Genomic DNA, 27,805 nt, shown 5'->3' with positions numbered 1-27,805 from the left:
CATTCGACATATTAACTGGATACCTATTTGAACGGAACAAAAAACCTTACACTACACTTTAGAGTACTGCAGTACAGGTGTTACCATGTGATGCACAGCAAGTACATGTCTCAGGAGAAAAGGAAGAATGAAGGTGATGGCTGGAAGGTTTTGAATACATTTTAACCACAGGCATTGCTCTGGGAAACCCTCCAGACCATCGCTTTTCAGTTTGCAGATGGGAAAAGACCATTTCAAATTAAGCCTGGTGCCACCCCAAAAGGGGAAAGCCAGCACGAGCTGCAAGGTCACATCCTTCTGAACGAGACCAACGGCAACATCAGACATGTTTCGACCTCATTGGGCATCATCATTTAAGTGTAGCTTGTGTCCCTAAACCCAGCAGGCTTGGGACTCGTGTCTAGGCAGAGGCGATTTTTTCGCTTCTCAACTAGTAATTCAATATCTGGCAAAGCAAAGTTTTGCATCAGCAGTAGTTCTGTCATTGAGATCTTAGAAATGGCTGCATCTAAATCTTTAACCAGTTGCTCGCTCTGTGGATGTGGTGTGCATATGGCAGTAATGTAAACCGATTTTCTGTTATCTCTCACTGAACTTAATTTATAAATCATGACTGCTTTAAAGGCGTTCAGATTACAAGTTTAGGACATTTTAGATCTATTTTATGCATTGCGCCCTGTTAAAACATGAATGGCAGAACCCAAATCCTAAAGATCCCAGATGCATGTTGCAGGGTCCTCTCTAAGGTTTGTGTAAGAGTGAGAGGAAAGGAAATGCCTGGACGGAAGGGCAGCACAGAACGAGGAGGAGCGGCGAATTAAGAGCGTCAAACTAAGACGTGGCTCTCTGAAGCTTCGTATAATATAACCCTGTTCACAATATGACACAGATGAGGAGAAAGGACACAATTGCACATTTTTGGGATGTGTAAACTAGGACATGCGTTCCGGGTTCACGAACACTATATTTATTGGGGTCAGTGGACTTTTGGAGGCTCGGGTGGTCCCTCAATCCAGGGTTACCTATATTTTTTTTAAAACACCTAATTCCATTTTACATGAAGAAGCGAACATTTTTCTTTTATTTCTATTTACTGTTCAGGATAAATAGCAGAAGATTTTCATAAAGTTCAATGAAGACATTATGAAAGTGTTTTCACCTTGACAGAAGACTCAAGACCAAGGTTCTTTACCTTAGATCACATTGCGTGTTGTCCATCTCTGAATCATTTTCCTGCGACCAGAACCTCTCATGCTGGAAAATGCTGGGACCATATTCCAACCAGGTTTTGACTAAAACCGTATGATTCATTCTATAGAAAGATGATTCTATAGGCAGGCAACTTATTCTTCTCTTTTCAATTGAGAATGGGAATTAAAAAAAATCCCAGTTTCTTCTGATCCTTATTTGGAGATTTTCTCAAACTTGTGCTGAACTGTGACGAATTGGGGAGACAAAACGTTGCAAGCTTTGAACGCTTGATTTGTGCACTTATTTAGGGCTGTGACTTTGAGCATTGTCAATACCGTTTCAGGTTACACTTCTTTACTGCATTCCTCTTCTACGAGTCCTACCCACATTGTAATTGTAATTGTACTTGTTTATTTGTAAAGCGCTTATAGACAAGTGAAGTGCTTCAAAGCGCTAACAACTTACCAATCCTGCCAAGACCGAAAATCCCCACTGTGCTCTGCGACAGCCCATTTCCGCACATCCAGAGTGGCTTCCAGGTACCCCATCCTCCACTAGGAAAATGAACACAATTACAAAGATTAGTGAAATTCACACATAATAGTGTATATAGCAGCGTGTATAGGGCCTGATTGCAAGATTGACAGAAAAGGTCAATTATGCGGTACATCAAAACACCAACTGTTTCCCTGGATCTGGTACAACTCGTAAGTGGCCAACTCAATGCAACCATTTCCACGCAATTTTGAAGTATTTTTGTGAGGGAGGGGCAACGCCTCCGAATCCCTTTTCTATGCCCGCCCATCCCTTCTCCAACACCCAAAATAAAAATACCGAAACACCAAACCTGAGATAAAAATACGGCGAAAAATGCAGCAAAACGGCTGCAATGAAATTGCCCCAAGTTGTCCCGGGAAAGTTTTGCTGCATGCCACAATGTGAGTTTCATTACCAAAGCTCTTCTTTGGCTCAGTTTGTGTGAAGGAAAATTCCTCCGCTTAAAACCATTACCACATGTGGTATGTGGTATTACCGCATGCAATAATACCGAAGGTGCCCAATGGAGTCCTATTGTCTCCAAAACAGGAAAAAAACAGAAGGGTCAGCATGACTCCAAATCATGAGGACCATTCAAGTTACCGCATGCGTGCCACATGCGGTAACAGTCATTCCATTTGGCAGTATTGCACCAGCCATTGTGTTATCAGGCTCACAGTTTTTATTTGTCATGCAATTAATACACCAGTGAATAAAGCATTCAACAACCAGATGGGTTTGTGAACATAAGAAGATGCATGTACTTTTCGGGCCTGCCTAGAAGGACTTTATTGCCTGTCCCCTAACGGGGCAAGCCTGGAACTGGATGGAATAATGACTAAGGAAGGAAGGACAATGGTCTCCCCTGCCCAAGAATTGGCCCGGCAGGGGAGAGAACGTGAACAAAAGGGCACAACTCTAAATATCAAAGCTGAAAAAGTGTGTCGTGCTCTGCTTGTAGATTATTCAACATAGACAAGTCCGTATTAATGTATTTTAATTCTTGATTCCAACAGCTTTTTATTTTAATGAATGTATTTTAATTCTAAATAGTAAAGGCTAATGGCGCTTTATTGTTCCATTCACGTGGCTTTTATAATCCGCAAAATGCTGATTAAAGTGCAAGCGGGAAAGCGAGCAATACTATGAATCCATGAAGCCAAACTAGATCGAAAGGATAAGCTAGATCCCAACCAACGGTGACCTATAAAATTGCATACCTATTGGGCACAGACAAGATATCCTAGGGTCCAATCCCAGCTATCATAGAGAGGAGCCATATTAAATGTTCGGAATTAGTCACAATACTAGCATAAGGGATAATATGACCACGGCACCTGAGACAAGTCATGCATCTTTTGAATCATGCATGTTATCACAAACAAGTCATGCATCTTTTGAATCATGCATGTTGTCACAAACAAGTCATGCATCTTTTGAATCATGCATGTTGTCACAAATGGCGGTCCCTACCTTCACACTTATAACATGACGATACGATGCACATTCCTCTTTTTTCATAGTCTACTCCAGGTCGTTTGCTGATCCTTTGACCTAACGTCATAATTGCTCATGCTTTTGAGGGCAACATATCACCACATCGGCGAATGTACCTAACATGTGAATACCTGTTCCTTTCATTTGATCATTTAATTTGTCATCTCTTTGTTTGTCTTCCGCAACACCCCACCCTACCAAACGGATTTATGGTATGTTTCTTTTCAGTTAGTATCAACCGGGACATCATGATTATATCAATGGCATGGTTGGGCATTTAACACGTGTCGGCTGTTGGAATCAAGAATTAAAATACATTAATACGGACTTGTCTATGTTGAATAATCTACAACCAGAGCGCGACACACATTTTCAGCTTTATCTTTTTGCACTATTTTGTAAACCATCGATGGGTGGGTTTTTGTGAAAAAGTGTACGAAGCCGGTCCTTATACTATTACATTACTTTAGCGTGGTCACAGCGCGTGGTTATTTCTTCGAAACCCATCCCTTTCATCATTTTTTTATTATTTAATTTTTCTATAAATAACATAACAATCCAACTGGTGATACAGAAGGAGGCTTGTGAGACTCTCCCTAGGGGTAGTGGCCTTGAGTGGCCCATCTGGGTGACAATGACTGCAAAAGTCGAGAGGCATATGCCAGGAGCGGCCCAGCATAAACTGTGACCCTGGGCTGCATGCCTGGTGCAGTATGGGCCCCCACAGAGCCTGCCAGCAAGTCGACCCGTCCGGAGGCCAGGCAGGCCTGACATTAAAAAAAAAAAACAGACGCCCCTGGAGAAGATCAGGCCCACCCAGCCCCAAGCTGTGTGTGCAGGAGGCCTGGGACCAGGCAGTGTGGCCATGCTCCCAGCTGACCTGTCTCATGGCCAGAAGGGGCGCACCATGAGGATCGATGCTCCTGGCCTGCATATTCCAAGAGCAGTCCAGGAGCTTGTTGGAGTGCGCTCGAAGTTCAGGCGTGCAGGGTGGCGAAGATCCAGAAATCCAAGGCCGCCCATGGCGAGGCTGTGCTTGGGAAAGTTGTGCACCAGATGGGAGAGAAGGATGAGCGGGAATGTCTCCCTTTGTCACACAAGTGAACAGGTGGCCGGGGGCTGGTCCCGCCCAAGCTCCACTAGGGGGAGCGGAGTGATGCACCCTAAGAGTGCCCGATAAGAGTGACATCCCCATGGGAGTGGGATGTCACCTGAAATGGAAATGAGGGCCAGAGGCACGGTGGTGAGTGAGGCACACCCTCCACCCCAGGCATGGGGAACCACCTCAAACATTTTGGTGCAGGACCCATGCAGCTGTGAATGCAGTGACCCCTGTGCACAGGGCGCCACTTGGGACTGCAGCACAGGACTGTGTGGTGGTTATTTCAGTGTGTAGTTTGTATGGTGTGAGTTGTAAGAGTGTGTGCCATAAGAGAGTGTGTGCGTGTGGTAAAAGTGTGTGTCTCCTAAGAGCAAGTGCCATTAGAGCATGTGTCATAGGAGCAGGTCTTGTAAGTGTGAGTGTCGTAAGTGTGAGCGGCTTAAGAGTGTGTGCCATACATGTGTGTGTTCCAAATGTGTGTGAGCGATTGGGGTGTAAATAGCGTATGAGTGTTTGGGATAAAGTCATGAAATGCACATGTCCTGTACACCTCCACTTCAATGTGAGTTTTCATATGAAGTCAGGTTTGACCTTAATGTGAGTTTTTATATGTATAGAAGGCGTAAAAGAGTGGTCCAGTACATACATGTATTCCTGAAAGCTGACATCAAAGTCAGTCCTGACTTTCAGGTGGGTTCTCTAACATGTATAAGTGTACATGCACAAAATCTACATCTCCCAAATGTACATGTACATTTCGTATATAAAATGCACATTTATTCTGCTCATGTATTATACTACGCCTCCTATTCATATAATAGCTCACAAAAGGGGCGCTTTGAAACACAATTTACTTGATGTATAAGCGCCTTACAAATGCACAATAAATAAATTAAATATAAATAGTGATCTCTAACTTTAATGTTAGTTTTCAATGCATAGAAGTGGCGGGCATTCGTTTTACAGTACCTTAGTTCACATTGGGGCGGGACCTGCCCTTATCTGTTGGCTCTCAGGGGCTGTCCCATCCTCAGGCGCTGTTCCTTCCATGCAGTGCCCTGTCCTCCACATAGGGCACCCCATCAGCTCTGCATTTCCCCATGCCCCCTGATTGTCCCATGGCACCCCCATTATCCATGTTGGGTTGCGTATTACCAGTGCACAGCCCACGGGTAGACATCCACCACGTGGGGCCTCCACGTTCACCGCCATGCCCGAGGCACACTCATCATCTTCACGGTGGCCCCATGCCGAAGTGGGGCTGCTGCACTCAGCACCGCGTGAGTGAGTACTGCTTTCTTCAGGTGACGTCCCCGTTGTGATGCTCTCCGGCTCCTTGTCAGAACTCTTTTTGTGGACTTCTTTAGGTTGGCCCCCGCCAGCTTCTGCATCTGGGATGCGCACGGGGCCCTCGACCATTATTACTCCGGCTCCTGCACATCTGCTGGAGCTCTTCAACCAGGCTGCGAGGACACAGCGACCAAGGACTTCTTCTCCTCACTGGCACACCCATATAGCACGTGGCGGAGGAAGCCTATTTAGCCCTAAGTGTCGGCTCGAGGCGTCAGCTCCACAGGGAGCTGATACTTGCTGCCTCTTGCCCTTTCCTCCTCCTCTATGCGTTTTATTCGAATGGTTACATTTTTCAAGGTTCTTTCCACAGCGGGCTCCACTCCTGGGCCTGTGAGACTTTGTCTATTGTTCTTTTCTTTCTCTCTTTATACATTCCACCCAGCACCATGGTAGGCCGGATGGTTTAGTCCACCAAGAAACAGGTAAGTTTACTATCATACACAAACTCATGCGCAAAATACTTTTACCCCACTGTCTGTGTCTTGATGCCTTTATTTCCCTCAGGGGCAAGCATGCAGGCCCACTTAGTCATGCCCCAATTGGGCCAGGTGCCACACTGTGTGGAACACATGCATGTGTGTGCCTATAAACCCCTAGAGCAACTGTTTAGTGTTGAGGGCTCTTCAATACCTTATCTGCACACTGAAGGGGAGTGTTGAAGGGGTTGCATGAATAAGGAAGGAGGGTGTTGGAGGGATGAGAGTGGTGAAGGGATTAAGGGATCATGAAGAAGGGGTGAAGAGTGTTGAAGAGACATGCATGGAGGGAATAAAGGGACAAGTGAGACAAAGTGTAAAGAATGAGGGGCAATGGGACGGCGGAGTATGGAAGGGGAGTGCTTAATGGATGAAATGACATGAAAGAACAAGCAGGAAGAGGAGTAAAGGGAGAGTAGTAAAGGGCGAGAAGCGAAGGTGGTCGACGGAGGTGAAGCAAAAAACAAGGGGAAGCTTAATGGGAGAGGAATGAATGCGGGTTAACAAAGTAGTAAGAGCAGGGATAGGAGTGAAGAGCGGGTGAAGGGACACGCTAGAAGAGTGGTAAAGGGAGCAGAGTAAGATGGTGAAGGGGTGAATGACTAAGAAAGGGGTGAAGGTCTGGAGTGCAGTGTTCAAGGGGTGGGGGTGAAGTGACCAGAGAGAGGAGAGGCAAAGGCAGAGGATTAAAGAGGGGCAAAGGGGGCTGAAAGGGAATGATGGAACAAGTAAGAGAAGGTCTGAAGGTATAGGAGTTAGAGGAGTGAAGGAATAAGGCAGGGGAGTGGTTATGGAAAGAGAATGGCGAGGGGGTGAAGTGACAGGAGGGAAGGGTTGAAGGGGAGGGTGAAGGTGGATGAAGGGGCAAGAAGGAGGATGGGGAAGGCTGTTTTGATGAATCCTACAGAGTCATCACTGATCCCCAGCCTAAAGTATCCTCCCATGTGGCCCGGGGAAGGCAGCCGCTGCCTGATCCTGACCCTGGGGGTGGTACCCTGGGGTGGGCCACATGGGAGGAAATGGCTGTCAGGGAGAAGCGGCGACTCCAGCAGTAGAGACGTGGTATTCTTCCCTCTCCTGTGAAAACGGACCCCTGATTCCAGTGTCCCTGATGGTATGTTGTCATTATTCAGAAGCCTTTGGTGGTAAAACCCTGAAGACCCCTATTGTTAAACATTCCAAGCAGAACTCTATTCACTCTTCATATGGAAACATAACACCTCTAAAACACATTTAACATCTAATGTTTGTGATGGTTATTATTCAAACAAAAGTGTCCAACAATGTAACTTAAAACAGTTTAAACTTCTTTGGACTCCAAGTCGCAGAAAGCCTCAAGTACTAAAATGAAGAAAAGTAGTAGTCAATATGGAATGAAAGTGATGCCAAGTGTAACATGCAGTCTAGTTGTCAGATTAACAATCAGCTGGTTGGGACATTTAAACTTGAAAATCACCTGCTAGAAAGGAGCAAAGAAGAGCTGCAGAGAGCGCAGAGCGGGAAGCGAACCAAGAGGCATAGGCGGATTCACGTAGACAAACCGAACCGTGCAGGAAGAGGATGCGCAGAGGCAACTGCCTGGAGGCCTAACATACCGGAGGAGAGGAACTCTGGTGAAATTATAGTGGGTTCCCTGAAGGGACCGCATATAAGCGAGAAGATAGTTGCTGCGTGACCGAAGGAGACATGGTCCTATAAAGTGGCAATGGTTCCATTGATGAAAGAGTGAGAGGCTGTCGCAGGAACTGAAAGAGACTGCCTAGAAGGGGAAGCCTGCCCAACTAAAGCTTTTTGCCGCAGCTGCAAGTTACACAGGTGAGTCAACCCAGAGGGTTCGGGGCACTGGGTTGTGCCAACAAGTTAACAAATACTTGGGGAAATATTTTGAATACCGACCAAGTAGAATTGAAAGAGAAGGGCAAACGTGGTAAAAATCTCCTTAAATTGAGGAAACTTGGAACCCGCATTGTCATATGCCAAGAGACACTAAAGAAAAAATTAAAGGGCAAAAGTTGTACAATTTTCCTCATATGTGATTTCAATTTGGGGAAACTTGGAACAAGCATTGCCAAAAGCCAAAAGACATTTAGAAAGAAGTTGTTAGACATAACTTGAACAGACCCCTCCCTATATGTGGGATATCAATATGAGTGAAACTGGAGCAAGTGCTACCTGAGTCAACAAGGTGTAAACAGTGTAGAGGAGCAACTGTGTTATACTTTAATGAAATATGAACATTGTAGAAAAGACCTGGTGAAAGATACGCATCAGGCAGGAACGCTTTTTGGAAAGAGATACCAGGCATGATAGTACACCAGGTAGTCATAAGGTAGAGGAAAGGAAAAGATTCATTGAAGGATGCCTGGCAGAAGAGTATACCAGGATATCTAGAGATTCAGTTGAGAAATTCCTGGCAGGAGTGTATACTTTGAAATGATCATTTTTGAGCAGTTGTGTGAAAGAGACACTTTATCATTTGAGCCAGTTGTTGAAGTTAAACATTTTGCCATCCTGAGTGTTCTATAGAAACGACATTTGTTTTTATCATCCTGAGAAAAGTGTTCTATGGGAAAGGCATTTGTTTTGCCATCCTGAGAAAAGTGTCAAGGAGTTCCCCCGTTCTCACCTGGGTCCGATGTTTGCCGGCGACTTCGATCGCTGCCTTCTTGCGAACGCTCCTGGTCTTGAACAGCGTTGCTCGAGATTCGTCTGGTTCCAGGTTGCGTTTAGTTCCGGGATCACGGAGTCCAGGAATCCAGGAGACTGGAAAAGGCTAGAAAAGCTCAGAACCAGGAAGGGGAAAGGAAAAGGAATGGGTATTAGCACTGGGACAAGGGAAACAATACCGCGAGCTACGAACACACTTCTGGGCTACTCTGCAATAGCATTGAGACGCGCGGAGCCGCGGAAGGCGTGGTCTATAAATAGACCACGCCACGTTCAGCGCATGGAGCGAGCAAGGGCTTCAGCTCTGGACGGCCATGTTGGAAGTAGTACGGAATGCACGCCCCGTTGAGACAAGGACCAGGTGTCAAGATTGGAGGCCTTATCCCCTTCCTCCTCACCTGAATCTTCTGTGGCGGATTCCTTTGGATTCGACTCCGTCTTCTTACGGTCCTTCCTCCTTACCGGCGTCTTGTCCTTTGATGTCTTGGCTTTCTTTTCGTGCAAATAGGGTCGGGCCCGTCCGGAAGCCACCGCGGCAGAGATAGAACCCTGTCCGCAGGGACCCCCAGGGGGCCAGACCTAGATCAGGGAAAAAGCACGAAGGCAGAAAAAACCCTGTTTCCAGATGGGTTTTAATAAGGAGTTGAGAATTCCTTTCATAAGTAATTGAAGTCTGGCTGCAGCACTAATGAAGTTGACCAACAACTCCGGTGGAGAGAGCAGTTAAGCTCTGCGATGACAGTAGGGCGAAGCACCCAGAGGAAAGATACAGGAACCCAAATAACCAATAAGTAAATTAAGGAAGACAGAACAGATAGAAATGCCCGTAAATAACAGTGCTAAGTAAGAGATTGTGTGCAGGTAACCATAAGCAGAAAGTGGAATTACGTCTCGTTTCTCGTGTGCAGTAAGTCTGCAAACGAGAAACGAGAGTGCAGAGAAGACGAAAGGCAGAAAACGCCGAACAACTAAACTGAAATCCTTCGGCGGAAACCAAGAGGTGTAGTACAGAAGCTCAAGCGAGGCGGAGCTGTAGAACAGATTAGGAGAGGCAAAGAAACACTCGCAGAAGTAGCAGACCCAGGAGACCGGTAACAAGGGAAGAAATTATGTAGAGCACAGAAGGTAGGCACAAGGAAGGCAAAAGGTAGCTGCAAGGATGGTCGGCAAGGAGGAAATATCCAAGAACGAAGTTCCACACGAACCGGAGCGATGTGTACAGATACAACGCACCGGTTTGGGGGAGGAGTAAGAATTTAAAGGTACGGCCACCATATTGAATGAGGACTAGAGCGCTCGTAAGTCAATGCTTCCAGCGCTTCCAAACCTTCCATTCTCCGTTCCTGACAGTATACCCCCGTCTTCTCGGGGGACTCCCTGGTTTGCCCGGATGAAGGCGATGGAACCTCTGCACAAGGCGTTTGGCATGTATATGGCTCACAGGTTCCCATGTCCTCTCTTCCACTGGATAACCCTTCCAATGAACCAAATAGTGCAACCGTCCTTTGTGGTATCTGGAATCGACAAGACGAGACACCTCATATTCTTCTGGCGTAGGGCTCACCTGAGCACGGGTTTTGAACACAGGTCTCTTAAAAGGGTCCTCCTTATGTTCCTTGAGAAGGGAGACATGGAAGACGGGATGTACCTTTCTGAGATATTCTGGTAGCTTGATCTTATATGCAACAGGGTTGATCTGTTGAAGAATGGGTAATGGCCCAAGGAAACGAGAGGAGAACTTCCCCTTATGAACCCATCTGGGTAGAAATCTGGTGGACAACCAGACAAGCTGCCCTATCTTCCAGCTCGGATTGGCAGTACGACCCTTGTCTGCCCATTTCTTGTGTGTAAGTTGACTCGCTTGGTGTGCTTCCTTAGCGAGTCTGTGTATCTCCTGTAGGTCCTGTAGAACCCCATCCAATGCCGGAATTTTGGTAGAAGGAGGATTGAGCCTGGGTAAATGTTGAGGATGATATCCGTAGGTACAATAGAAAGGACTCATCTGGATCGAGGTATGGAGAGAGTTATTGTAGGCAAATTCTGCCTGTGGGAGGAAATGATACCATTCTTCTTGTTGCGGACTGCAAAAACACCTGAGGTACTGTTCTAGGCTGGCATTTAATCTTTCAGTTTGGCCATTGCTCTGTGGGTGGTATCCAGAAGACAGTGCATTGTGAATCCCTAGAACTTGGCAGAGAGAAGCCCAGAACTTGGAGGTGAATTGGGGTCCTCTGTCCGACACTATGGTCCTGGGCAAACCATGTAGACGGACTATATCCTGAAGGAAGGTTGCGGCCATTTCAGAGGCTGAAGGAACCTGTTTAAAGGCCGAAAAATGGCCGAGCTTGCTAAATGAGTCAACTGTCACCATAATCGTAGTCATGCCATATGACGGAGGGAGGTCTACAATAAAATCAGTACAGATGTGTTCCCAAGGATTGTCCGGTAAGGGTTCTTGCTGCAGTAGCCCCAGAGGTCTTCCCGTTCGGTGTTTGTTAGAAGCACAAACCGAACAAGTGGAAACGTACTGGCTTACGTCTCTTCTTAAGGTCGGCCACCAGAAACCCCTCCGTAGCAGATCCAATGTCTTCCTGATTCCGGGATGTCCAGATAAAGGAGTGTCATGACACCAGGAAAGTATCTGATTTTGTAGCTTCTTATTGGGAACATAGAGAGCTCCTTCATGATAATACAATCCGTCCTTATCTTGAATGACAGTTGACGGAAGCTCGGTGCCCATCTGATACTGTGGGATTAGGTCTTGAAGAAATGAAACAGTTGAAGCCAATACCTTGAGATTAGGGAAAACCAATTTGTGTCCGTGTAGGAGCCAGAGGTATCCCCAAGACTTCTTGACAAGGCATCAGCCTTCATGTTCTCTGTACCAGGTAAGTATGTAATTACAAAATCATATTGTAAAAAAAAATATGCCCATCTGGCATGTCTGGCGTTGGAACATTCCAACTGTTGTAAAACCCGAAGGTTACAATGGTCTGTTCTAATAGTAAACGGATGAGTAGCTCCCTGTAAAAGATTTCTCCACTCTTGACAGGCCAGTTTGATAGCCAATAGCTCCTTTTCTATCACAGAGGAGTTGCGTTCACTACAGGTAAGTGTTTTGGGGTAATAAGCTATCGGATGTTCATAGTCGTCATCTGACCTTTGAAGCAGAACTGCTCCCACCGCCCCTGTAGAAGCGTCTGTTTCCAGAATGTAGGGTCGATTCTGATCCGGTTGGACCAGAATGGGGGCTGTGGAAAAACATTCCTTTAGAAAACAGAAGGCGTTTTGGGGCCCTTCATCAAATACGAACTTGACTCCCTTCTTCAATAGAGAGGTCAATGGAAGTACCTTGTTAGAAAAGTTGGGAATGAACCTTCGATAAAAATTGGCCAATCCTAGGAAGCTTTGGAGTTCTTTGACATTGCCAGGATTTCTCCATTCTCTGATAGCCTTCACCTTACTGGGGTCCATCTCAATACCTTCTTTGGATAAGATATATCCTAGATAGGACACGGACGTAGCTTCAAATGAGCATTTCTCCGGCTTTACCAGTAGTTGATGGAATTGCCGACGCTGTAAGACTAGTCTGACCAGTGACCTGTGCTCCGACAGAGTCTTGGAAAAAATGAGGATGTCGTCCAGGTACACTACCACCGACACAAACAGCATATCTGTGAATATCTTGTCCATATACCTTTGGAAAATGGCCGGTGCATTCACAAGACCAAATGGCATCACTCGGTATTCGAAGAGTCCAAAAGGGGTACGGAACGCTGTCTTCCACTCGTCCCCTTTCTTGATCCTCAAGAGGTGGTAAGCCCCTCTCAAGTCAAGCTTGGTAAAGAACACCGCCCCATGTACGGCCTCCAAGATGTCCCGGATCAAAGGCATAGGATACCTATCTCGAATGGTAACCTTGTTGAGCCCCCTGTAGTCTATACAAGGGCGTAGCTCTGCTGAATCCTTTTTAGGAATGAAGAACAAGGAAGCCCCACAGGAGGATCTGGACTCTTGGATGAGTCCGTTTTGAAGATTTGCGTCGAGGTATTCTCTCAGAGCCTTCCTCTCTGGTAGAGACAACGGGTACATCCTCCCAAAGGGAACCACCGCCTCAGGTATCAGGTCTATACCGCAATCCTCTGTTCTATGAGGCGGGAGTTGACGGGGAACAGCATCCAGGAACACCTCTGAGAATTCTTGATAATGGATGGGAACTGATGCCACTGTGATTGGAACTGGAGTACTGTTTTGGTCATATGCTAGAGTGTTGGACGTCGAGGACAAGCTCATGCAGTGTGATTTACAAAATGTAGAATGGAAGACTACCTTGTTAGCCGTCCAATCAATTTGAGGGTTGTGCCTCCTTAACCAAGGAATGCCAATGACCAACGGAAAATGAGCTGCTCTGATCTGGTCAAATACCAGGAACTCTTCGTGATGGCCTAACCTCATTCTCAACGGAGTGGTCTCCTTGGTAATAGGTCCCGAAGATAAGGGTCTTCCGTCCACCCCTTCCACCGGAATGGGAGTGGCCTTAGATATTGTGGGAACAAAATGTTCTGCAGCCCACTTGGAGTCGATGAAATTCCCTGCGGCTCCACAGTCAAGCATGGCGAGTACCTCTGTGGGACCTGCATCAGACAGCCATAAGTCAACTCGAAACACCATTAGACTGTTGTCATCCGGAGTGGTTACTGCTCTTGTGTAGTTGCAAGGGTGCTTGTTACTTCCCCCGAAACCTCCCTTGCTGTAGATCGGGGGTTGAAGTTTCCCTGTCTTCGAGGTGGCACCTCAGGACAGTTTCTCAATAAGTGCTTCAAGGAGCCACAATACATACACAGTCCAGCCTCTCTTCTTCTTCTCTTTTCTTCTTGAGTTAGAGGTCCTCGGGCCGCCCCTATCTGCATAGGTTCTTCAGGAGGATGGGTAGCTCTGGTGGGAGGGACAGAAAAGGGGAGGCCGGTTGGCTGTGGAACACCTCTGGTTCGTCTTCTTTCTAATCGTCTCTCTTGTAGACGAAACTCAATCTGAAGAGATAATGTAACCAGATCTTGAAAGGACGCAGGTCTCGCCACTCGGGCCAGCTCATCCTTGATTTCATCACAAAGGCCACGTCTGTAGATGGTTTGCTGAGCGGAATCAGGCCAATCTGCCTTGGCTGCCAGCCTCTGGAAACGAGACAGATAGGTTTGTACGCCAGTGTTTCCCTGGCTGACATCTAGGATAGCTTCTAGAGAGGAATAGAAGACTTCTGGTCGGTCGAAACATTCTTTAAACACCTCCGTAAAACGATCATAGTCACCCAAAATCGGGTCGTTTCCGGTGACAAACGGTGTAGCCCATGAGAGCGCATTCCCCATTAGGTTTGCAATGATAAACCCGACCTTAGATCTAGCAGTCTCATAAGCATGAGGTCGAAAGGCAAAATACACCTTACATGCGTCAAGAAAGTCCTTCAGCCCTCCCGGGTGACCATCATATTTGCCAAAGGAGAGTGGCATTGTAGGCAGGTCTCCCCTGTCATCACGATGCAACACAACCTGTTGTCGGAGGGCTATGTTCTCTGTTCTCAAAGCCTGGACCTCCATAGTAAGGTTCTGCATCGCTGCTACCAATTCTTGATATTGTTCTAACGATGCCATGGTAGATATTGGGCATTGTATACTGTCAAGATTGGAGGCCTTATCCCCTTCCTCCTCACCTGAATCTTCTGTGGCGGATTCCTTTGGATTCGACTCCGTCTTCTTACGGTCCTTCCGCCTTACCGGCGTCTTGTCCTTTGATGTCTTGGCTTTCTTTTCATGCAAATAGGGTCGGGCCCCTCCGGAAGCCACCGCGGCAGAGATAGAACCCTGTCCGCAGGGACCCCCAGGGGGCCAGACCTAGATCAGGGAAAAAGCACGAAGGCAGAAAAAACCCTGTTTCCAGATGGGTTTTAATAAGGAGTTGAGAATTCCTTTCATAAGTAATTGAAGTCTGGCTGCAGCACTAATGAAGTTGACCAACAACTCCGGTGGAGAGAGCAGTTAAGCTCTGCGATGATAGTAGGGCGAAGCACACAGAGGAAAGATACAGGAACCCAAATAACCAATAAGTAAATTTTAAGGAAGACAGAACAGATAGAAATGCCCGTAAATAACAGTGCTAAGTAAGAGATTGTGTGCAGGTAACCATAAGCAGAAAGTGGAATTACGTCTCGTTTCTCGTGTGCAGTAAGTCTGCAAACGAGAAACGAGAGTGCAGAGAAGACGAAAGGCAGAAAACGCCGAACAATTAAACTGAAATCCTTCGGCGGAAACCAAGAGGTGTAGTACAGAAGCTCAAGCGAGGCGGAGCTGTAGAACAGATTAGGAGAGGCAAATAAACACTCGCAGAAGTAGCAGACCCAGGAGACCGGTAACAAGGGAAGAAATTATGTAGAGCACAGAAGGTAGGCACAAGGAAGGCAAAAGGTAGCTGCAAGGATGGTCCGCAAGGAGGAAATATCCAAGAACGAAGTTCCACACGAACCGGAGCGATGTGTACAGATACAACGCACCGGTTTGGGGGAGGAGTCAGAATTTAAAGGTACGGCCACCATATTGAATGAGGACTAGAGCGCTCGTAAGTCAATGCTTCCAGCGCTTCCAAACCTTCCATTCTCCGTTCTTGACACCAGGGGGTCCAAAAGGGGCATGATCTGAAGTTCATGACAGCATGCCTCCTCCAAAGACCTTTCCCTCCAGGCTTGCCCGGGTGTATTAGGTGAAATCTTCTGAGCAACCGAGGAGCCTTGATATTTCAAATAGGTTCCCAGGTCCTTTCGCTAGTAGGATATCCTTTCCACTCCACTAGATATTGAAGATGGCCCCGCTTATACATGGAGTCACATATCCGGGACACCTCATATTCCAGTTGGTTATCAACCAGTAGAGGAGGTGGTCTACTGGGATTTCGAGAGGACTGGATGTAGGGTTTCAATAGGGATGTGTGAAAGACTGGATGAATTATTTTCCAGGAGTCAGGTAGCTTGATTCGATATGAGACAGGATTGATAATCTCCTTGATGGGAAATGGACCATAGTAGCGGGGAGCCAGCTTGTTTGGTCGTAAGTGTCGGGGGAGTAGTTTTGATGACAACCACACTCAGTCACCGACCGTATAGGACGGACCTGGTCTTCTCTTGGAATCTGCATACCTCTTGGTCTGTAATCTGGCTTTCTCTAAGTGTTCTTTAGCCTCCCGGTGAATGTTGATAAGAGTTTCGATCCAGGAGTCAACAGTAGGTACTGGTGTAGGGTCAGGAAGAACCGAAGGTAAGACCGATGGATGGAACCCCTGACTACAATAAAAGGGGCTGGTCTGTAGCGCTGAGTGTTCGGAGTTGTTGTAAGCGAATTCCGCAACGGGTATCAGGAGAGACCAGTCATCCTGGACCTTGGTAGCGAAACATCGGAGATATTGTTCCAGGGTCTGATTTGCACGTTCTGTGGCTCCGTTGGTTTGGGGGTGATATCCTGAAGAGAGGGCACGTTGGATTTCTAATACCCGACAGAGGTGTTTCCAGATTTGTGAAATGTTTTGGGGACCCCGGTCAGATATGATCTTGGAAGGAAGCCCATGTAGTCGGAATATGTGTTCCAGAAATATTGCAGCTAGCTCTGAAGAGGGGGATAGTTTCATCAGTGGCGTAAAATGGGCCATATGGGTAAACAAATCTATGGTGACCATGATGGTAGTATATCCTCGGGAATGTGGTAACTCCACTATGAAGTCTGTAGCGATGATTTCCCATGGTTTAGAGGGTAGAGTGGGCTGCAGAAGAAGACCCGCTGGTCTCTTGTTATCATGTTTATTTTGGGAACAGGTTATACAAGTCTGGATGTATTGCTGCACGTCAGACTTCATTTTAGGCCACCAGAACTGTCTCTGTATAAGACGGAGGGTGTTGTTGATACCTCAGTGCCCGGAATGGAGTGTGTCATGACAAAGGTTTATAATCTTTTGCTGTAGCTTCCGTGTAGGAATTAATAGTGCGTTGTCCTTGAATAAGTAGCCTTCCTTGGCTCTTAATTTCCAGAGATTTCGTGTTGAAATGTCCTTCCATAATTCCGAGAATTGGGTTTACGATCAGACTTCTTCCAGGAGATTAACTGCTTGGGCTACGAATATTGTGGGAGAGAACATTTTAGGAAATACTTTATCTTCATTGGTCACGTAGTCAGAACGGCGAGACAAGGCTTCAGCGATCAGGTTCTGTGATCCAGGGACATGGGTAATGTGGAAATTATACTGGGCAAAAAAGTAGGCCCAACGTGCCTGACGACTGTTCCTGCACTCCAGTGACTGTAGAATCTGTAGGTCTCAATGATCAGTACGGACTTGGACAGGATGTCTGGCTCCTAGAAGTAGGTGTCGCCATTCAGTGAAACCTTGGCGAATGGCTAAGAGTTCCTTTTCCAGGACGGACTAGTGCGTTTCACTAGGAGTTAAGGTTCCTGACAGATAAGCAACGGGGTGTTCCAAATCGTCCTCCATCTTCTGCTTCAACACTGCTCCTATGGCGTAATTAGAGGCATCCGTTTCCACTAAAAAGGGTCGACTTGTATCGGGTTGAGCCAATATGGGAGCTTGTGTGAACTCAGTCTTTAAACGCTGGAATGCAGTTTCTTGTAAAGTTGACCAGACAAATGGGGTGTCCTTCTTTAGCAGAGCCACTATGGGTTGTACAATCTCGGAAAAGGTGGCTATGAACTTCTGGTAGAAATTGACTAGTCCTAGGAAGGATTGGATTTGTTTCACGGACGTGGGAGTAGGCCAGGCGAGAATGGCCTTTACTTTTGAAGGGTCCATGCCAATCCCCTCTGGACTAAGGATAAATCCCAGATAGTGCACAGAGGTAACGTGAAACAAACATTTTTCAGGCTTGGCTAAAAGGTGATGTTCCCGGAGTCTTTGTAGAACTGCCTTGACATGTCCTTCATGCTTCTGAGGGTCCTTGGAAAAAATCAATATGTCATCCAGACAGACAATGACGAAGAGAAACAACATATCAGAGAACACCCTATCCATAAAACGTTTGAAAACTGCTGGGGCATTGGCTAGTCCAAAGGGCATGACCAGGTACTCGTAGTGGCCAAAGGGTGTTCTAAAGGCGGTCTTCCACTCATCTCCTTCCCGGATACGGATCAAATGGTAGGCACCCCTAAGCAGTGGTCGAAGTGAGCGGGAGCGGTCGGGAGCGGTGCTCCTCTACTTTTTTAAATGACCTTTTACAGCTCCTATACTTTTATTTTAAAAAGAAACCGTTCCGGACTGTTTTTCTTTTGAAATAAAAGTGTAGGAAGAAGTTGAAACTTGCCCTTTCAGTGCAATGCACTGAACGTTCTCTTAAACAGCAGGTGCAAGTGTTTTGTGGTGTGTATTGTGTGTTGGAGGGGACGTGATGATGCGGTTTGTGGGGAGTGGGTGCAGGCCAGCAGGGAACATAGTTCCACTACTTCTTTTCGTACACTTCGACCACTGCCCCTGAGGTCCAATTTGGTGAATATTACGGCTCCTCTCACAGCTTCCAGGATATCCGAGATCAGGGGCAGTGGGTACCGATCCTTGAGAGTGCATTTATTTAAGCCTCTATAGTCGGGGCAAGGTCTGAGTTCCTTGGTATCCTGCTTGGGAACGAAGAACAATGAAGCACCCGCTGGAGATTTCGAGGGTCTTATGGTGCCTTTTTCAAGATTAGTGTCTAGGTATTCCCGAAGGGGCTTTTTCTCAGGTTGGGAAAGAATGAACATTCTGCCGAAAGGAATTACAGCTGAGGGATCAGTATCTATGGCACAGTCTTCAGGCCTGTGAGGGGGTAATGCCTGGACTATGGCAGTAGAGAATACATCAGCATATCCCTGATAGGCCTCTGGAACTTGTATGATATTGGAAACCATGAGTGGTGTTTCTTGGTCTCTTGGTGGTTCTTTAGGAGTTACCGAGGAGGGATCCAGGGACAGACAGTGGGACATACAGACCTCTGAGCCCAGGAATAATGATCCTGCTGTCCAATTGATATACGGATTGTGCTTTTGTAACCAGGGCATTCCCAAAACCATTGGGTAATGGGCTGACTTAATGATGTCGAATGTAATCCGCTCTTGATGATGGTTTATGGAAAGTTGGATCTCTTTAGTCTGCAGGCTTATGGGCCCTGAAGAGAGTGGTCTTCCGTCTATTGCTTCCACCGGCTGCATGGTGTTTCGGGTCTCGTACAGAATATGATGACTAACCACCCAGTCTTGATCTATGAAAATTCCCATAGTTCCGCAGTCCACCAAGGCCAGAATGGGACAGGTCTTGTCTTTGGAGGGCGACAGGAAAGCCTGTAGTATCACCACAGGAGAGTTCAAGGATGGAATTGATGTGGAGCCAACATCTCTCTCCCGAATCTCTACTCCATTTAAGATCGGGAGCTGGCGTTTCCCTAACGCCGAGGAGGTGCCAGAGGACATTCCCTGACCAAATGTTTGTCTGAAGCACAATACATACATAAACCCGTATGGATCCTTTTCAATCTTTCTTGAGGCGATATGGGTCCACGAAAGGCTCCAATTTCCATGGGTTCAGGTTCTGGGGCTGGACTTGGGTTTGCGTCCGATCTGGCTGTGCTCTCAAAGGAGATCTTGGGTGGGTTTCCTTGGATTTCTTTCTTTCAGCCTTCCTTTCCTGGATGCGAAAGTCTATTTGGAAGGCCAGGTCCATTAGTGCTTGGAATGAATTTGGTCTGGCCACCCTGGCCAGTTCATCCCTGATCTCTTTGTTTAGGCCTCTCCTGAACAGGGTAAAAATAGCCTCAGGGTACCAGTCTGCTTCCTTGGCCAATTGTTTAAATCTGGTCACATAAGTGAGCATATCTAGGGAGCCTTGTTGAAAGTCCAGCACGTTCTTGGGCAGTATAGACCTGCTCTGGACGGTCAAACATGCCTTTAAGGGCCTGTATGAACCCATCGTAGTCGTCTAGGAGGGCATCGCCGGAGTTGACAAGGGGTGTTGCCCAAGTTAAGGCGTTGCCGGAAAGGTGGGATATTATGAAACCCACCTTAGCCCTAGGAGTCGAAAAATAATAGGGCTTGAAGGTAAAGTGGACCAGTCATGAATCCAGGAATCCGCAGAGTGTTTTTGCCGAACCATCATACTTGTCAACAATACCACCCAACAGGGCACCCTCCTTTGTAGCAGAATCCCGGGATAAGACCAATTGTTTGAGCGCAGCGTTTTCCGCCTTAAGATTTTGAACCTCGGTTGATAGTTCTTGCATGCGTCGCATTAAGTCCTGCACGGCGGCTTCCATCTCGTTTTTTGGTTCGGTCGGGTGGCGTCTCAAACTGTCAAGGAGTTCCCCCCTTCTCACCTGGGTCCGATGTTTGCCGGTGACTTCGATCGCTGCCTTCTTGCGAACGCTCCTGGTCTTGAGCAGCGTTGCTCGAGATTTGTCTGGTTCCAGGTTGCTTTTAGTTCCGGGATCACGGAGTCCAGGAATCCGGGAGACTGGAAAAGGCTAGAAAAGCTCGGAACCAGGAAGGGGAAGGAAAAGGAATGGGTATTAGCACTGGGACAAGGGAAACAATACCGCGGGCTACGAACACACGTCTGGGCTACTCTGCAATAACATTGAGACGCACAGAGCCGCGGAAGGCGTGGTCTATAAATAGACCAAGCCGCGTGCAGTGCATGGAGCGAGCAAGGGCTTCAGCTCTGGACGGCCATGTTGGAAGTAGTACGGAATGCAAGCCCCGTTGAGACAAGGACCAGGAGGTCCAAAAGGGGCGTGATCTGAAGTTCATGACAAAAAGTATTTTGTGCAAAGGACATTTGCTTTGCCAACCTGAGAAAAGTATTTTGTGAAAGACCCTTTTTCATTGATTTTAACAGAACATAACATTTTCAACAATTCTCCTGAAATAGTACAGGGGAAGGGACTCAACCCCTGGACAGAAGGAGTGCTTTGTTGGAATTGGATTTGTGCACCTTTTTGTTGAGTTGGAAACAGAGACATTTACCTTGCACCTTTTCATTGTGTCTGTTCGTGTGAGGGTCAGATGTATTTTGGACACAAGGTCAGCTTGCTTTAGTGTTAGTTTCATTGGCAGGGGCACTTTCGTTAGGATAGGCACAGATATGCCTTAATCCAAACCCATTTTTATTTTAATAAAAATGGCTAATGTTGTACTAATGTTGAAAACATTACAATTTTGTGTCTTGCTATTAATCCTCATGACCTTATACTAAGAATTCAACAGAAGATATTGACAAAAGTAGCTTTTCCCATGCATCACCAAAACCTTTTTTTGCATAGTGAACTTTTGCTAGATATCCTTAAGGTATCTGATTATAATATACAATGACACATCTAATTAAGATTCGTCATAAAAACAGAAATAGATATAAGCTCCAGTCCCTCTAATAGTGTTCCTCCTAGTCTGAGCAAATCTGCTCCAACAGTGAGAAGACCAGAAGGATTATTAAAGCCTGTTTCTGTGTTGGAGAAAGAGGAACCTATAGAATGCCTTCATCCAAACCCCTTTTTATTTTAATAAACATGGCTAAGGTTGAAAATAATACAACCTTGTGTCTGCCTCTCATTTCTGACCACTAACACTGTTCAAAATGAGAAAAAGCACAGGGAACCCACTCCTGTCAGTCTAAATCCCCTTTCTGTGTTGTTTACATCAGCGGAAGAGCGCTGAAAATTGACTTTCTCTGAAAGGAGAGTCTCAGTGCTAACTCAGGTAAGTAAAAAAGATACGTTTTTCATTTTGAAAAGGCTCTAGCGCTCACATCTTACAAGCACGGGCCACCTCTGTTGGTACCACTCATGTTAAGGGACCCTCGCTTCACTTTGGCACTTAATTTCGGTGTCAGGACTTCAACAGCAGGGTCGGCTGCCAGCAAGATTATTATCATCCCAATAATAGAAAATGGATGCAAGTGTGGTGGAAAGTTGGAGAGTAAGTGTATAAAGGTAATGAAGGTAATTGTAAGACTATGTGGCTACCTATTCTTGCTGTGCGCCTTTTTCCAACAACCCACTTTGTTCGACCTTCCTGGAATAGTGCATGTGCTTTTAATGCATTAGCGAGGAGCGGCAGGAGGAGGATGTTCCACCCCGCGGGAGGTAATGAGTGGGACATATGGTGGAGTTCCTCTTGGGGAGAAGGGGGGAGTGGGTGATATCACTGGAGTCACAGAGTGGGCTTAGCAGGAAAGCAGAGGCTGCAGGGTGTCCACCACAAAAGAGAAATGTGGGCGCATGGGTCGGGATGAGGGGTTGAGGGGCCGGGGCTGTGGCGAGGTCCCCACCGCATAAGTGAAGGCTGAAAGGGAAGCAGGGGGGACAAAAGAATATTCCCCACAGTGCCGAAGCCGGATCCGTAAAACTGACTATAAGCAAATGTAGCGTGCAAGGAAAATCCATGGAGCTGAGAAAAACAGTTACACACCATTGCATGTGAAATTTCACAAAGTGCTTTGAAAAACAGCGAAAAAAGCAAACAATTGACAACAATGTGTACAATCCATTGAGTGCACGATAAAGGTGCACGTTTCAGTGGCCCTGAAATAGCCTGCCACCTGTCTTGGGTAGTCTACTTCTATATGCCATTTTGTTGGGCACACATGGATGAGCTAAGGTGTGAACATGATTAGTCACCAAGTTCCATACCGGGCAGAGGCAAAGAGCCATGTTTGTGGTCTGGAATGCCTCATTCTCTTTGATCTCTTTACCTGCAGGATAAGGAACATATTTTTGTCTTCCATGTACATCATGTTAAGATACTGTAGAGAGGAGTATCCCTATATTAGCACCCATTTAACATCATAGCATTATTTCTGAAGCAGGGTGGCCGACTATTGGGAGTCAAAGAAGAGCCTTCTTGAAATGAGGGATAACAACAACTTAAGGAGATTCTTTTAGACATGCACTTTTTTCTCGCCCATTTTTATTGTGAAAATGTTGCCCTTTCCATTGAGAAAAAAACAAGTAAATTAAGTCAGTGTATCTGATTGGTGAGATCAAGGAAACCCCAAGTCTTCATTGGTAATGAAAGATTTCACACCAGATTCCTCATACAGCGCTGCATGCTTATTGCTCTAAGTGCTGCATTTATAACTGTTCTTATTACCAAATTCAATAGCACTCACTTTAAACATCTTAGAAGGATGAAGGACTGAGTTGGCCCGAGCAGGGATTTGATCCAGCAGACTGACACGATGACAATGGGAGTGCTTTTGTATTTTCATTGAATGCATGTGTTATTAGTTGAATCAATGATATATCTAAATGTACTGCAATTTATTTCATAAGAGGAGGCAATTTCTATTATCCGGGGTCAATATTCACTGGAACCATAGATTTGAGAAGAAGATCAAATATTGCAATAAATTGATAGTCACTTGTTTGGCCGTTGTGTTTACTTCAAACAGGTTTTGTACTCACTGGTAATTTTTTAGCATTAATTTAGGTGCATTTAATCTCATTGTTAATAAAAAAAAGGAAATTTAAAAAGCATTCATCAAGAAGAATCCATCAACAGAAAGAACATAAAATGAAATACCTTTTGGCTTCATGTGCAGCCTCTATCAGTCTGCGCGACGTGGCCAGAAGAAGCGCAACGGTGAGCTCAGCAACTGCCTCGGTTAACACATCTGGCGTGTACCCCACCCGGATTCCTCTGTGGGGAAGGAGACAAAAATTAAACTTAAATCGAAACACATGGACATATCTATTACAAGGCACATTTGAAGTGATAAAATGCACAAGCACAGCATGGATTCACGATTTGACAGGAAAATCGCTCTGTACAATTTTACATTAATTCTAGCCTTCAGACTAAATGCCAAACAAAAGCTCATTATTGTATGGGTAGGTTGGGGAAGAGAAGAGCCCTATAGGAAAAAAGAAGAGGAGAAATTAGAAAATCAAGGATAAATGGGAGTAGAGGATATATAAGCTGGTTAGAGGCATGGGAACCATGATTTAATTGATAAAGAGGTCTGGTGAACTTCATTCTCCCATGCCTTTTGCCTTTCACCTTCCTTGTACCCATTTCATCTACTTTTTAAAAGACCTTCATTGGAAGTGAGGGGCACTCTGTGTCAGTGACTTGCTGCACATTGCAGAAACCAAACAAATCGGGATCAATTCACCAGAATAAATAATATATGTTTATTACTGAATCGTTTTTTCTTGAATAAGATTCTTCACAAACAAGTCACACATTTAGTTGCTGGTTCTGATCTGGTCAAGGTGCTGTATACTAATGGAGCTTGCTTCTTTCAGTGAAAGACTTTGGTTGTTTGATTGCTGAAACCTGCAGGTCCAAAGCAAAGAGAAGTGAGATGAAGTTTCAGAAGTGCTTTTTGTCCCGATTACTTCCCGGTAATCTTTATTACTCCAAGAAATAGATTTCCTGTCTAGAGTCCTGCCTACCCTCCCACCAATCAATGGGTGTGGTGTAGTTTTGATAGTACAGACTGGGGCTATAGGCAACCTCCTCGTTATTAAGTGTAGGGAAGGCCTGTATCAGATGTATGACACTGACACAATAGGTACAATTTGTAAAACCTTTATTGAAGTTTCTGAGGTTGGAAAAACTCCTACTTTGCCCTATAACGAAGATGAGAGTAGTTTCGACCATCAAACGATAAACGAAACATCCCTAGTGGAATCCATCAAATCAAAATGGCCTATGCTAACAAAACCTAATGCCTGCCCTATCTCTTGTACAAAAAGTGTGTTAAGGAGAAATACATGCAAAGGAAAAATCAGCGTTCAAAAGTATAAATGTAGCTGAATCAGCTCTCCTACCCACGTTAGACCACACAGAGTAAGGCGGTCCCTGCAGGCAGGATGACACACTCTGACTCAGGTTTTCAACACAATAAACAGTTCCAAAACATGAATCGAGGCCCGCCTGGCCTTTCACGTTAAAGTCTCTCTATCCTGACTTCCAAATAATGGTTCAACAAAAAGTTAATGTAGGGCTCCCTCTGTCGGGCTCAAACCTTTAACAACAAAGTTCACATATGTCGCCCTCGGTCGGGCTGAGACTTTTTCAGAACACAGTTGAACAAGACTTGCAAGGGGGCTCCCTTCCCCAAGCTTATTGCACTTTGGGTCTCCATCAGTCGGGCTCACCCACTTTCGGATGTCAAAGACTTTCAAATGGGCACAGCTTTCTTTATAGACCTCCGCAGGACCACTTTGACTAAAAGTTCAAGGTTAAACTTTCACTCTCCCCTTCTCTAGGAGTTAATTTTGCTTACTTTTTTTTTCTTGTTCATTCGCTTTATCATTACAAACAATGCACCTTTCACTAGAACCTTCGAGTGGGTAACTTCCTTTCACTGGACCACTCCGATACTCAGTGTCACTGATTTCACAGCTGCCCTTACTTCAAAGTTAATTCACAGGTCTGCCTTTCTTTGCATTTCATCCACACGCGTGCAGCCTTCACTTGCGATATAATGTTGCTGCTTCAAACTTTCTTTAACACTTTGTGTCGGAAAAAGGGGGATAGAGTATTTGATTATCCTAGGGGAAAAGGTGTTATAAGAAGGGAGATACAGTGTCTCACCCATAGGTGTCCCACGTCCACTCTCTGAGGACCACCCATCTAGATGATCCTCCCTCACTGGTCCACCCCCAGGAACTGGATCCAATAGCGATGGTCGTGTACTGGCCACCTGGATGACAGATCCCAGGGGACTAGTGAGGGAGACACCTTCAGGTTTCTGTTGAACTGTTTATTTGGCCTGTGTTCCATATGCATGATACCCAAAAGTGAAATCCCAAAGAGTTTCTGTATTGAACCTTTATTTTGTGTCACAGAGAAGGTGACGTGTGTAATCATTTGGTGCAAATATTCATTGTACATATTATTTAATAGATATATATTCTGTCTGTACCCAACTCGGTTCTTGGCTTATTTGTGGCACGGGGGTGGGAGGGGATCTATGTGGCTCTATATGAGTTAAATGAACACTACAATTGTGAGGTGCACTACTCATAGATTAGTCTTGATGCTAAATATAACTCTTTATTCCTATTTTTTTAAAAGGTATTTTGAAGTAATTCTATTCATTCAGGTGTAATTGGGTAAGGTCCCCCGACCACATGGAACCTCGTAAAGACAAAACAAAAACAAGCCTGTTTGCAACTGGTACCCCCAGATGCTCTCCTAGGGGTCTACTCCCCAATGTTAACTCTTAAGTATCACAAAGAATTGCTATACCAAGCTATTCATAGTTCAAAACAAATTTATAAACATATAAATAAACAATTTCCTTGATTACAATATAGTTGTGTATGTAGTGTTTTAATCCTCACACTTGAGTTGCATTTTTCAAATAAAAAATAGAGAATCCAAACTTTCTCTTGAATTCCTAGTGTATGTCCAAGTGAAAGTAACCCCCAAAGCAATTGCAGTCACTTCAATTCATGAAAAAATAAATATTCTCATAACACAAAGCAGCTATACAATAGTGTTCAGTCCCAGATGTGTAAATAGCTGACATTTCAAGGTGGCCAACGCTTTCGGATCATACATCCATTTTAAAGGCTGTTAGACTGCTTTTTCACTTTATTTATTCATAGGCTTCTGTAGACCTAAAATGTATAATATACTGTTACTAACGCCTACATTAAATATAACAAAGCTCTAGACCATAGCTATGCCAATTCCTAACCTCTGCGATAGATAGTCATCAAACAGGTAAAAACCTGAATTTGAATGTCATATTGCTCCTGGTTATCAAGTGAGGTTCACTGGGAATACTCTTATCGATCTGTAGAAGACGAGATGGAATAGTGTAGACCTTCTCTCCCAAGTCAGGCGTTATCAATTCTTAGCCACACCTCACCCACTTACCATTGATCAAAATAGCTCAAAAGGCTGACCGGATCACGGGGCAACAGACCGGAGAAACCGATCAGGTGCCGCATGTCCGTATTATGAGAGCAAATTCAGGAGGGGAGAGACGTGCGCACACTCTGCGGGCATGTTGGACTGTTCAATGCATCATGAATAACACTCTGAATGAATCGTGCAATGTCAGTATGCACAGAAATCACCCCACAAGACTCCTTCCAAGAGGAACATAGTAATCATATTAGCTATACAATCTTATTGGTCACAGTTCTCAATCAGCGGAATCACCCACCAAGCCCCCAACACGCCCATACATTTCAATGGGGCCTCACCCACCAAAAAACCAAATGAGGTGTTTGCACCCGTCCGGGCGACACTACAGGTTGAGAGCTTTGCAGTGGGTAACCCTTTGGGTACCGATCGGCTGTGCAACATAGGGGGAGAAATACAAAGCTTTCCTGGGATGTCTCAAAGCAGATGATCATGTGTTTCTAGGCAAGTAGTGCTTATTGGCTTTTTAGCTGCATGATATCAAACTCGTAAGTCTTTCAGGTGTACACGCAGGTTGGCTCTTGTGACATGCATCTGCCACCTTGAAAATGGTGGCTGCATATTATGAGAATAATGACTAGGCGTTTTTACCTTGGGTGTATATCATTTAAAGCTGAACCGCTGCCCAGGCCAAACGTTAAAGCACACACCTCGCTTATTCATTGGAGCTTCAAATGACCTGCCTGCCCTAATTATTGTCGCTCAGTGCTCCTATGAAAGTGTTTGCCAGAACCCTGTTCCTTACCGATAGACATGTGTAGTTTATGAACAAAAGGTGCTGCATATTTCCTGGTTTGCCAGTGGTGAAACATTATTTCACTGAAACGAAAGGTTATTGAGTAACTTAATTAAAAAAATTGTTCATTAGTGTTTGTCAGTTATTTTTTATATGACCTGTGTTTCTATGCGCCGACATGACAAATGACGCAGTTAATTTGGGCCAGATGTAAAAACAAATGTGGATCCGAATGCTGGAATGATGATGTGCGACACAGCTGTCTCTATTGTTCGTAACGAGCAGACATGTTGGTGCT

General features: G+C 45.5%; 1 protein-coding gene across 1 annotated transcript in view; it reads right to left on the bottom strand.

The window, feature by feature from the left end:
* LOC138515768 (glyoxylate reductase/hydroxypyruvate reductase-like) overlaps positions 1 to 27,805 on the bottom strand; it is a 251,739-nt gene that overhangs the window by 60,366 nt on the left and 163,568 nt on the right. Inside the window, exons 4-5 of the mRNA XM_069630479.1 lie at positions 23,406 to 23,522; positions 1,657 to 1,745 (exon numbers count right to left, since the gene is read on the bottom strand). Coding sequence (XP_069486580.1) covers positions 1,657 to 1,745; positions 23,406 to 23,522 — 206 coding nt within the window. The remainder of the gene's footprint in view (positions 1 to 1,656; positions 1,746 to 23,405; positions 23,523 to 27,805) is intronic.

This window comes from Ambystoma mexicanum, chromosome 6q (assembly GCF_040938575.1).
Source record: "Ambystoma mexicanum isolate Mex_15411 chromosome 6q, UKY_AmexF1_1, whole genome shotgun sequence".
In the NCBI taxonomy this organism is placed as follows: domain Eukaryota; kingdom Metazoa; phylum Chordata; class Amphibia; order Caudata; family Ambystomatidae; genus Ambystoma; species Ambystoma mexicanum.
This window is presented reverse-complemented; position numbering and strand designations above follow the sequence as displayed.